The sequence below is a fragment of the Eimeria tenella genome, genomic scaffold, assembly GCF_000499545.2.
Source record: "Eimeria tenella Houghton genomic scaffold, Eth_scaff125, whole genome shotgun sequence".
Taxonomy (NCBI): Eukaryota; Apicomplexa; class Conoidasida; order Eucoccidiorida; family Eimeriidae; genus Eimeria; species Eimeria tenella.
Window position 1 is genome coordinate 21477 of NW_013541493.1, and position 9111 is coordinate 30587.

Below are 9111 nucleotides of genomic sequence, written 5' to 3' on the forward strand. Positions count from 1 at the left end.
GCAGCAGCAGCTGCTGCTGCTGCTGCTGCTGCTGGGTCCCGCGCATGCTGCAGCTGAGAAGCCTCAGGGGATTCTGGCAAAGAAGGCCAGGGGTGCGCAGAAGCAGCAGAGTGAGTAGAAGCATAAGCACTAATGAATCCGGGGGGCCCCTCTGCGAGGGTGGGGGCCCCCTGCTGCAGCTGCTGCAGCTGCTGCTGCAGCTGCTGCTGCTGCAGCAGCTGCTGCTGCTGCCGCTGCGAGTCCGCCTGCAGCGACGCCGCAGACAAGGCTGCCTTCAAAGAACTCTCGTTGCTGAATTTATTATTTGTGGCGTTGCTGCTGCTTTTGAAGTTGCTGCTGCTGTTGCCGCTGCTGCCCGCGCCTGAAAGCAAAGCAGCAGCAGCAGCAAGTGCGCAGACACCCGCAGCAGCAGCAGCAGCAAACAAACGCATGCGCTCAACTCCTGCTGCAGCAAAACAAACTTAAACTTTCAAATGAAGGCGAGCCATAAATGCAAATAAAATAAAATTCAAATTAAATAAAATGAAAATGAAATAAATGAAAATAAAATAAAATGAAAATAAAATAAAACGAAACAAAAGTGAAGTAGAATAAAATGGCAATAAAAATAAAATAAAATGAAATAAAAATAAAAAAAATGAAATAAAAATAAAACAAAATGAAATAAAACTGCAGAAAGGAAAAGGCAAAAGAAACAGCCGCAGGCCCCGCAGCAGTTTGGGGTGTACAGACACTGCGCAGCAGCAGCATTACCTGCTGCTGCAGTTCGCTGCGCCTGCAGCAGCAGCACGAGGCGGTCAGTAGTTTGTCTTTGGTTTTTTCTTTCGGGGTTTGCTGCTGCAGCATTATTTTGCCGAAGCGAGGCAGCAGCAGCAAGGTTGCTGCGGCTGCCAGCAGCAGCAGCAGCAGCAGCAGCAGCAGCAGCGCCGCCGCGCTGCCCCAAGTGCCCCCCCTCGCCAGCAGCCCCCGCCTTCGGGGGGCCCCCAGGGGCCCCCAGGGGGCCCCCTGCTGCTCGAGGAGGGTACAGAGGCTGCGGATGTGCTGCAGGAGATCCCTCGGAAAGCACAGAGTGGGGAGTGTGGGAAGAAATGAAGTCTGTGTAGGGCTGCCGCGTGCGGCCTGCTGCTGCTGCTGCTGCTGCTGCTGAGAGGCAGCTGGGGTCCAAAGACAAGTGCAAATGGCTTTGGTGGGGAACTCCGTCCATAATTGCGAGGAAGCGCGCGCGAAGGCGGGGGTGGGGCCGGTCGGAGGGCTGCAGCAGCAGCAGCAGCAGCAGCAGCAGCAGCAGCGGGAGAAACGCGCGCAGCAGCAGCAGCAGCAGAAACGCGCGCACCAGCAGCAACTTGAACGGGGCGGAAACCGGCGGAAAGCTGGGGAAAGCGGGGGAGTTTTCGGGAATTAAGAATTAAAAATGATTTATAAATTGGAAAAGGTAATTGATTATTCAAAAGATTAAGCATTTATTGAAATGAAGCAGCACTGTGCATGCGCCGGGGTTACCAAGTAGATGTCCGGGCAGAGCGCCTCCTGCGCAGGAGCCTTTGCAAATATTTGTTTGACTTCTTCGCTTTGTTCTAAAGGCCTTAATTCATTTTCGGAGTGAGCAAAAGGACAATAATAACGATCACACCATCCGTTTTCGCGGAACTGGTTGCAGAGGACCTGCGCGCGCGCAAGTTGAGGTGTACGTACACCTGAAATTTGAAAAGTTGAATTTCGCGATTTCGCGCGTTTCGGGCTCTCCGGAGCCGCCGTTTCGAATTTTAAAAGTAAAATTGTGTTTGTTTTGTTTTTATTTCGTTTTTAATTCCAGTTTGGGCGAAAAAGGACCCGATTTCAGGGCAAATTACCGTTTTGTAGATCTTCGGGTGGTACATCTGCTCCTCCTTGGTGTGCGAAAACCTGCAGTTCCGCTTTTGCTTGCAGTTCGATTTCGCAATTGTCCTGCCCCTTCCGTCAGTCACAAATATCAAATCCCGACAAAGTTCTGGAGAATAAGTATATTTCCAGGGGGGTCTTCGGGTCCAGCGGAGGTCGTGGCTGTACTGACACCTGCAGTGTACATACACTGCGCGGGCTCCGCTGCATGCGCTCTGCGCGGCCCTGCGGCCGCGCATGCGGGCTTGGCGGCTCTTTCCATTTTTGGGGCTTTGAAAGAAGTCAAAGAGTTTACAGAATTTAAAAAGAATTTAAAATTCACTAAATTTTAACTCACTTGTCCGCAAACTCACATCTTCCCTGCTTCACGTAGCGCTCGCAAATCTTCGTGCGGAACTTGTAAAGATTTTCTTCGTCGAGAACTGGGGGGAGCGCCATTTTGCTGCAGTTTCAGTGCGGAGGCCCGCAGCAGCAGCAGCAGCAGCAGCAGCAGCTGCAGCAGCGGGAACTGCGGCAGCAAGCAGCGCCCCGGGCTGCAGAAGCGGCGGGGAAAGCTGCAGCAGATTAAAGGCCTGAAAAGGCCACTGACAGCCCCCGAAAGACGCAAGAGAGCCGGAGAAGCTGCAGCAGCAGCAGCAGCAGCAGCAGCAGAGGCGCTGCAGCCGGGGCGGAGAGAGCAGCAAAAGCAGCAAAGAAAAGAAAGAAAGAAAGTGTGGGGCCAGCAAACTGCTGCTGCAGCTCCTTGACAAGGGCGGCGACTACTGAGAGAGCCAAACAGCTAAAAGGAGCAGCAAAGAAATAAAGACTTGAGGAGAAATAAATAAAAGAACTTGGAAAAATAAATAAAAGAATTTGGAAAGAATAAAAGAATTGGAAAGGAAAGAAAGAAACTTGCAAGTTTTGCGCTGAAAGACAGACACAGGGAGCGGTCACTCGCCCGCGGAGTGGAGTTGCTGCTGCTGCTGCTGCTGCTGCTGCTGCCCCGCACTGCCTATTGAAGCGGCAAATCATAAATAAAAATGAAATGAAGCTCCAGAAAAACAAAAGGCTAAAGGCTTTCTTAGTGTACATACACCCCAGACACGCAGCGGGTCGCCCGAGCCCAGCGCCACTGACTGGTCAGCTGAGGGCCGGGGGCGGCAGCCCCGTTCTCTGCGCGGGCGTTTTTCGCTTCAAAACTATTTAATTCAATTAATTTAATTTATTTCATATTTTAATTCAAAAAAATTTGCTGAAACGACCGCAAACGCGCAGTTCTCAAGTTCCCTAGACACCCCAGCGCCGCTCACCGCGGCTCCGCCACGGTCACTTCTCCAACGCGGCCCCACCAAATCCAATTTCAAAACGATTTGTGCAAATATTTGCTTTATTTTATCATTTAATTTATTATTTTTCATTTAAATTCAATAAAATTCCGCGGCGGAGGGGCAGATTGGCGGCGGATGGCGCGGGTGGTCATCGATCGCCTGTGGGGTGTCTGTACACCTCGCGAGCACCCCGCCCAGGCTTCTCTTTGCTCCTATTCTTTTCATTTCTTTCCATTTCTTTTCATTTATTACTTCCAGCTTTTACAATAGTTATTTTATGAAGGTTTAGCTGAGGTGTACGTACGCCCCAGGCCTTCCTCCCTGGCTCTTACTAACCACAGAGCCCCAGCCACCCCTTGGCTAGTCCATAGAGCATCCCTGAGCTGCTGCAAGCAGCAGCAGCAGCAGCAGCAGCAGCAGTAGCCAAATGCTGCATCCAGCTAGCCGCAGCTAGCGGCTTGCACACAGGGCCAGCTAGCTGCTGTCAGTCACCTAAGTGCAGCAGCAGGCTGCGCCTCTGCACTGCGAAGCGGGCATGCAGGGCCAGGGTTTAGGGTTTAGGGTTTAGGGTTTAGGGTTTAGCGTTTAGGGTTTGCAGCAGCAGCAGAACAGCCCTTGGCCAGCTTCCTCCCTGTGGGGCCGAAGCCACTTGTGTTGCTCTGCTGCAGGCCCTGCAGCAAAAAGTAATTTATCTATTTCTGCTGCTGCTCCTCTAGGGAAAATAAAAAAGCAAATTAGAGTTTCTATCACTTGCTGCTGCTGCTGCTGCTCCGCTGCTCTCAGCTTGCTGCTAGTTGCTAGCAGCAAGAGAGCTGCTGCACTTTTTGCTGCTCAGTTTGCTGCTGAGGACTCAAATAGCTGTTGCGCTGCTGCGCTGCAGAGCCTGCACTTCAGCTGATCTTCGCTGCTGCAGCTGTCTCGTGCTGCTGCTGCTGCAGCTGCTGCTGATGCTGCTGCTGGCTTGTGCTGCTGCGGCCTCGTGCTGCTGCCGCGACTGCTGCTCCGTGCTGCTTCTGCTGCAGCTGGCTCGTGCTGCTGCTACCCTGTGCTGCTGCTGCTGCTGCTGCTGCAGCACTGGGCCCACAGCCCAGGCAGCTGCGGGTGGACCAAATGGACCACTGGTCAGGCCTGAGCTGCTGCAGCAGCAGCACGGAGCTGGCAGCAGTAGCGCTGCTCCGTGCTGCATGCAGCAGTACTTTCTTTTGGATTGAAATCTTTTTTTAAAAGTTTAAAAGCAGCAAATTTTGCTGCTGCAGCAAAGCCTGCTCTCCGGCCCGCTGGGGGCGCAGCAGCAGAAAGACACAGCAGCAAATTTGAACTTGAGTTTCCTTTTGATTTTAAATTAAATATTTTTAACTTTTTAATTCTCCTTTGCAGCTGCAGCGCCGCTGCTGCTGCTGCTGCGGGCCCGCCCCGTGGGGTGTACGTACACCGCAGCGCACCTGCAGCCTCTCAGCAGCAGCGGCAGCAGCATTAGCAGCAGCAGTAGCAGCAGCAGCATTCCCCGGGAAGTTTTGCTGCTGCAGCAAACTGTTATTTGCTGCTGTTTGTTTTATTTGTTTTTTGGATTCGGTAGCTGGGGAATCGAGTCCCGGGCTTGGGGTGTACAGACACCCGAGCGAAACCCTTGGAGAAAATTTGGGACCTTGATTTAAGGGCCAGCAGCAGCAGCAGCAGCAGCAGCAGCAGCGGGAGCAGCAGCGGGAGCAGCAGCGGCTCAGTGGGGGCGCTCAGTGGGCTGGGCTGGCTGGCCAGGGGCTGCCTGGAGAGCCCTGGAGGAGTAAAGAAGTAAAACGTTGGAAATTGGAATTAACTTGAAATTAAAAATAAAAAAAAGAAAAAAGAAAAGCAATTAAAGGGGCGGGGGGCCTCTGGGCTGTCTGGTTGCGCCCCCACTGCAGTGTGTACGGCGGCGCAGGCAGCAGCAGCAGCAGCAGCAGCAGCAGCAGCGGCAGCGGCGGCGGCCAAAAGAAAGGTCTTTGCGCGTTTCCGCGTGTCTAAAAGCTCAAATAAAGAAATTAAAAAGAAATTAAATGCAAATTAGAATTAAAAGAAGAGAAGAAGAGGGCAGAAGGCGCGTCGGGGTGTCTACGCGGGCGCGCTGCTGCAGTGGACTGCAGCTGGTCCGGCCGAGGCGCTGCTGCGGCGCTGCTGCTGCTGCTGCTGCCGCTCCCGAGTCCGTTTTTGCTGCAGCTTTGCATTTCTTTTGAATTAAAAAGCAAACTTTCTCCTTCTGCACATGAGTTGCTGCTGTCTGAGCCTCAGGCTCCCCCGAGGCGCCTGCAGAGGCCGCACAGCCAGATCGGCTGGTGCCCATCGCCGCGGCGATCGGCGCTGCTGCATGCGCGCAAACCCCCGAAACAATTACGGAAAGCTTCCATTTTTTCGATTTGTCTCTTCCGAAAGAAAGATCTTTGCCAAATTCCGACGCAAATTCCAAAAAGAATCGCCAGAACCCACCGGGAACCGCTCGAATCCGCAGCAACCGCGAGGATCAGGCGGACTGCGTGGACCTGGGCTGTCCGTACACCCCAATCGCGCGCACGACACACCACTTGTTTCTCCCTTTTCCTCCAATTACTTTCATTTTTAGTTCCAAAAGGACCTGCTGCAGCAGCAGTTTCTCCTTTTCACTCCAATCTCGCTGCTGCTGCTGCAGCAGCAGCAGCAGCAGCAGCCGCGCCGGTGCCTTCTTGCCGAGCGCCGCCTGCGCTGCCTTGGGCTTTCCCCTCCCGCCCCCTCCGCCCTCAAATTCTTTTCTTCTTTTTCATTTCTTTCCACTTTTGCGTCCTTGCCTTTTGCTGCTGCTGCTGCTGCTCCCTCCGCCCGCTCTGTCTGCCAGCAGCAGCAGCAGCAGCAGCAGCAGCAGCGCCGCAGCAGCCCCGCCGCCCGCACAGCGCCCCCCCCGCAGCAGCAGCAGCAGCAGCAAAAGAACCCCTCCGCCCCTGCGCCCCATTCTCGAGGCGGCTGCCGCTGCTCCTGTCTCCTGCCGCAGCAGCAGAAACCCCGCAGCAGCAGCAGCAGCAGCAGCAGCAGCTCTCGCGCGCCCCGCTGCCGCGGCCGCAGCTGGCCCGCGGCGTTGCTGCAATGATGACTCTGCTGCAGATAAAGTCTTTTGCTGCTCTCATAGATCAGCTGCCACTGGACGTGGAAGAGTCTGAGAGAATAGACACAGCAGCAGAGCAAGCAGCAGCAGGCCCGAGCGCAGCAGCAGCAGCAGCAGCAGACGCAGACGCTGCTGCTGCTGCTGCTGCTGCGGCTTCCGCCTGCGGCGCCGCCAGGACACCCCTGCTGCCCCTGGGGCCCCCGCAGCAGGAAGAGGGGCCCCCAGGGTCTTTTGCTGCTTTTGCAATTCCTGCTGCAGCAGCAGATATGTCCATTATATATCCTTCGGGGGCTTTGCTGCCTCCCGATGGCTGCAGCCAGCTCTTTGGGGGGCCCCCTGCAGCAGCAGACACAGCAGCAGCAGCAGCAGCAGCAGCAGCGCCGCCGCCCCCGGACGCCGCGTTTCCCCCCGTTCCTCCTTTTGCTGCCAGCAGAAATGCTGCTGCTGCTGCTGCAATGCAGCAAGCAGCAGCAGTTGACTTCAGGGACATTGGGGCCCTCAATTCGGGGCCCTTTCATGCTTTTGTGCCTTATGGAGGGGACGATGGCGGGGGTTTTGTTGCTGCTGCTGCTGCTGCTGCAGACGCAGCGGCGGGGCCAGCAGCAGCTGCTGCTGCTGCGGCTGCAGCGCAGGGACTCCACGGCGTCCCGCTGCAGCAGCAAAACGTAGACGGCAGCAGCAGCAGCAGCCGCAGCAGCAACAGCTGGCAGCCGTGGGGCACCCCCCAGCACGCGCCCAGCAGCAGCAGAGCGCACTCTGTCTCAAGGCAGCAGCAGCAGCAGCAGCAGCAGCAGCAAAACTCCAGCGCCAGCATCCACTCGGGCGGCCAAGTCCAGGTCTCCATCCTTTCCCCAGGTGAGGCTTTTGCCCCCTGCTGCTCTTTTGCTGCTGCTGCTCTTTTGCTGCTGCTGCTGTTTTGCTTCTGGTGCTCTTCTGCTGCTGCTGCTATTTTGCTGCTGCTGCTCCTTAGCTGCTGTTCTTTTGCCAGAATTAAATGCATTACGTGCACAAATAAGTGCATTAAATTACAATCAGATGTTATTTCAAAATAATGATAAATATGTTTTTAAATGTTTTAAAATAATAATAAATGTTTCAAAAGGCTGAGGCCCATTTACGCCGCAGTGTACAGACACCTGGACGGCGTGCGGGGCGGCAGCCGCCAGTGCGAGAAATAAATGGCAAATAAATAAATAAAAAGAATAAAAATAATAAATATTAAAACAAATATTAAAAATAAATCAAAAATAATATTAATGAGCGAAAGAAAGGAATGAATAGGCAGCAAATAGGCCACAAGGTGGCAGCAAATTCATCGAGGTGTACATACACCCGAAGATGGCCTATACACCTCACTTCCTTTTTTCAGCGTTTCTTCGTCTTTGAGTTTTTAAAAATGTTTATTCCACAAATTAATATTTATTTATTTAAATATAAATCAAAAACATCCATTTTAATGTATTTACTTTCTTTTTGATATTTGGAGCACATGTGCCTTTAAGCCACTCGGGTGTACATACGCCCCAGCAGCACCAAATGCAAGCTGCTGCTGCTGCTGCTGCTGCTGCTGCATTTGTTACTTATTTTTGCTGCTGCTTTGATCCTCAGTCTTGCCCATTTAATAGAAATAACGTCACCTGCGGACTGCTGCTGCTGCTGCTGCTGCTGCTGCTGCTGCTGCTGCTTGTCTTGAATGTGCATTCTTTGCTGCTGCTTTGCGTTGATTTTGCTGCTGCTTCTTCTTGCTGCTGCTTCGAGGCTCTTTATGCTGCATCCTCTGCTGCGTCTCTGCTGCTAATTTATCATTTATTTATTGTTATTTATTTATTTATTTACTTTTTTATTTGTTTATTTATTTATTTATTTGCTGCTGCAGGAGAAGACGTGTTGGTGACGAGTTTCGGGTGTACAGACACCTCGCTGTGCTGCAACGGCTGCCAAGTGCAGGTCACGAGGGTTTCGCGTTCAGCTTCTCCTTGTCGTTTATCTCCAGTCAGCATTTAATTAAATTAATTTAATTTAATTAATTAATTTAATTTAATTAATTTAATTAAATTAATTTAATTTAGTTATTTCAAACGAGCCAGTTCGGTGCATTGCTTCCGCAGTCAACGCTTCCCAAGCCCTCCGCAACAGCCCACATCTAGGGTTTAGGGTTTAGGGTTTAGGGTTTAGGGTTTGTTCCCTCAGGCGCATTCGAGGCCTTCAACGTCTCCCGCGAGCATAAAAGTCAAGAGCGTCTCTCCTTCAGGTACCGCAGCACGCAGCACGCTAGAATTCATTCCCTAGGGTTTAGGGTTTAGGGTTTAGGGTTTAGGGTTTAGGGTTTGGCGGGGTAGTTTGGTTGTTTGGCTCCGGCTGCATGGCGGTCTGTGCATGCATCAGTCCTGAACTCCAGGGTTTCCAGTTCGTTGCCCAGTGTTTAGGGTTGGAGCTTAACCACAAATTAGGGTTTAGGGTTTAGGGTTTAGGGTTTGCTGTTTCTGCTGCAGGCCCCGACCACCTCGTTCTTTGCCTAGAAACTGACTCAGGCCTAGAGCAGCACGTCACTATAGAGCGCCGCGAGCTGCTGCTGCTGGCTCGGGCTCAGCTGCAGGCCTTTGACGAGGCTGGGGGCCCCCTGGGGGCCCCCTCGTCCTTGGGGGCCCCCCTGGGGGGTCCCCTGGGGGCGCCCCTGGGGGGCCCCCTGGGGGCCCCCCTGGGGGGCCCTCTTGGGGGCCCGCTGGGGGGCCCGCTGGGGGGCGCTCTGGGGGGGCCCCTAGGGGGCCCCCTGGGGGCCCCCCTAGGGGGCCCCCTGGGGGGCCCCCTCGGGGGGCCCCT

General features: G+C 53.7%; 2 protein-coding genes across 2 annotated transcripts in view; one reads left to right on the top strand and one right to left on the bottom strand.

The window, feature by feature from the left end:
* The window catches only part of ETH_00025460 (protein kinase (incomplete catalytic triad), putative), a gene marked incomplete at both ends in the record, with an annotated part of 7372 nt that extends 5056 nt beyond the window's left edge, over window positions 1-2316 (bottom strand). The window contains 5 exons of the mRNA XM_013373215.1: window positions 131-361; window positions 754-1252; window positions 1501-1662; window positions 1851-2052; window positions 2216-2316. Of these exons, the coding sequence (XP_013228669.1) occupies window positions 131-361; window positions 754-1252; window positions 1501-1662; window positions 1851-2052; window positions 2216-2316 (1195 nt within the window). The remainder of the gene's footprint in view (window positions 1-130; window positions 362-753; window positions 1253-1500; window positions 1663-1850; window positions 2053-2215) is intronic.
* A 3956-nt stretch (window positions 2317-6272) lies between these two features.
* On the top strand, window positions 6273-8817 carry ETH_00025465 (uncharacterized protein; the record flags this gene model as incomplete). Its single annotated transcript, XM_013373216.1, has 3 exons — window positions 6273-7146; window positions 8482-8542; window positions 8784-8817. The coding sequence occupies 3 exons, from the start codon at window positions 6273-6275 to the stop codon at window positions 8815-8817; spliced, it is 969 nt and encodes a 322-aa protein (XP_013228670.1).
* Between the last annotated feature and the right edge of the window lie 294 nt (window positions 8818-9111).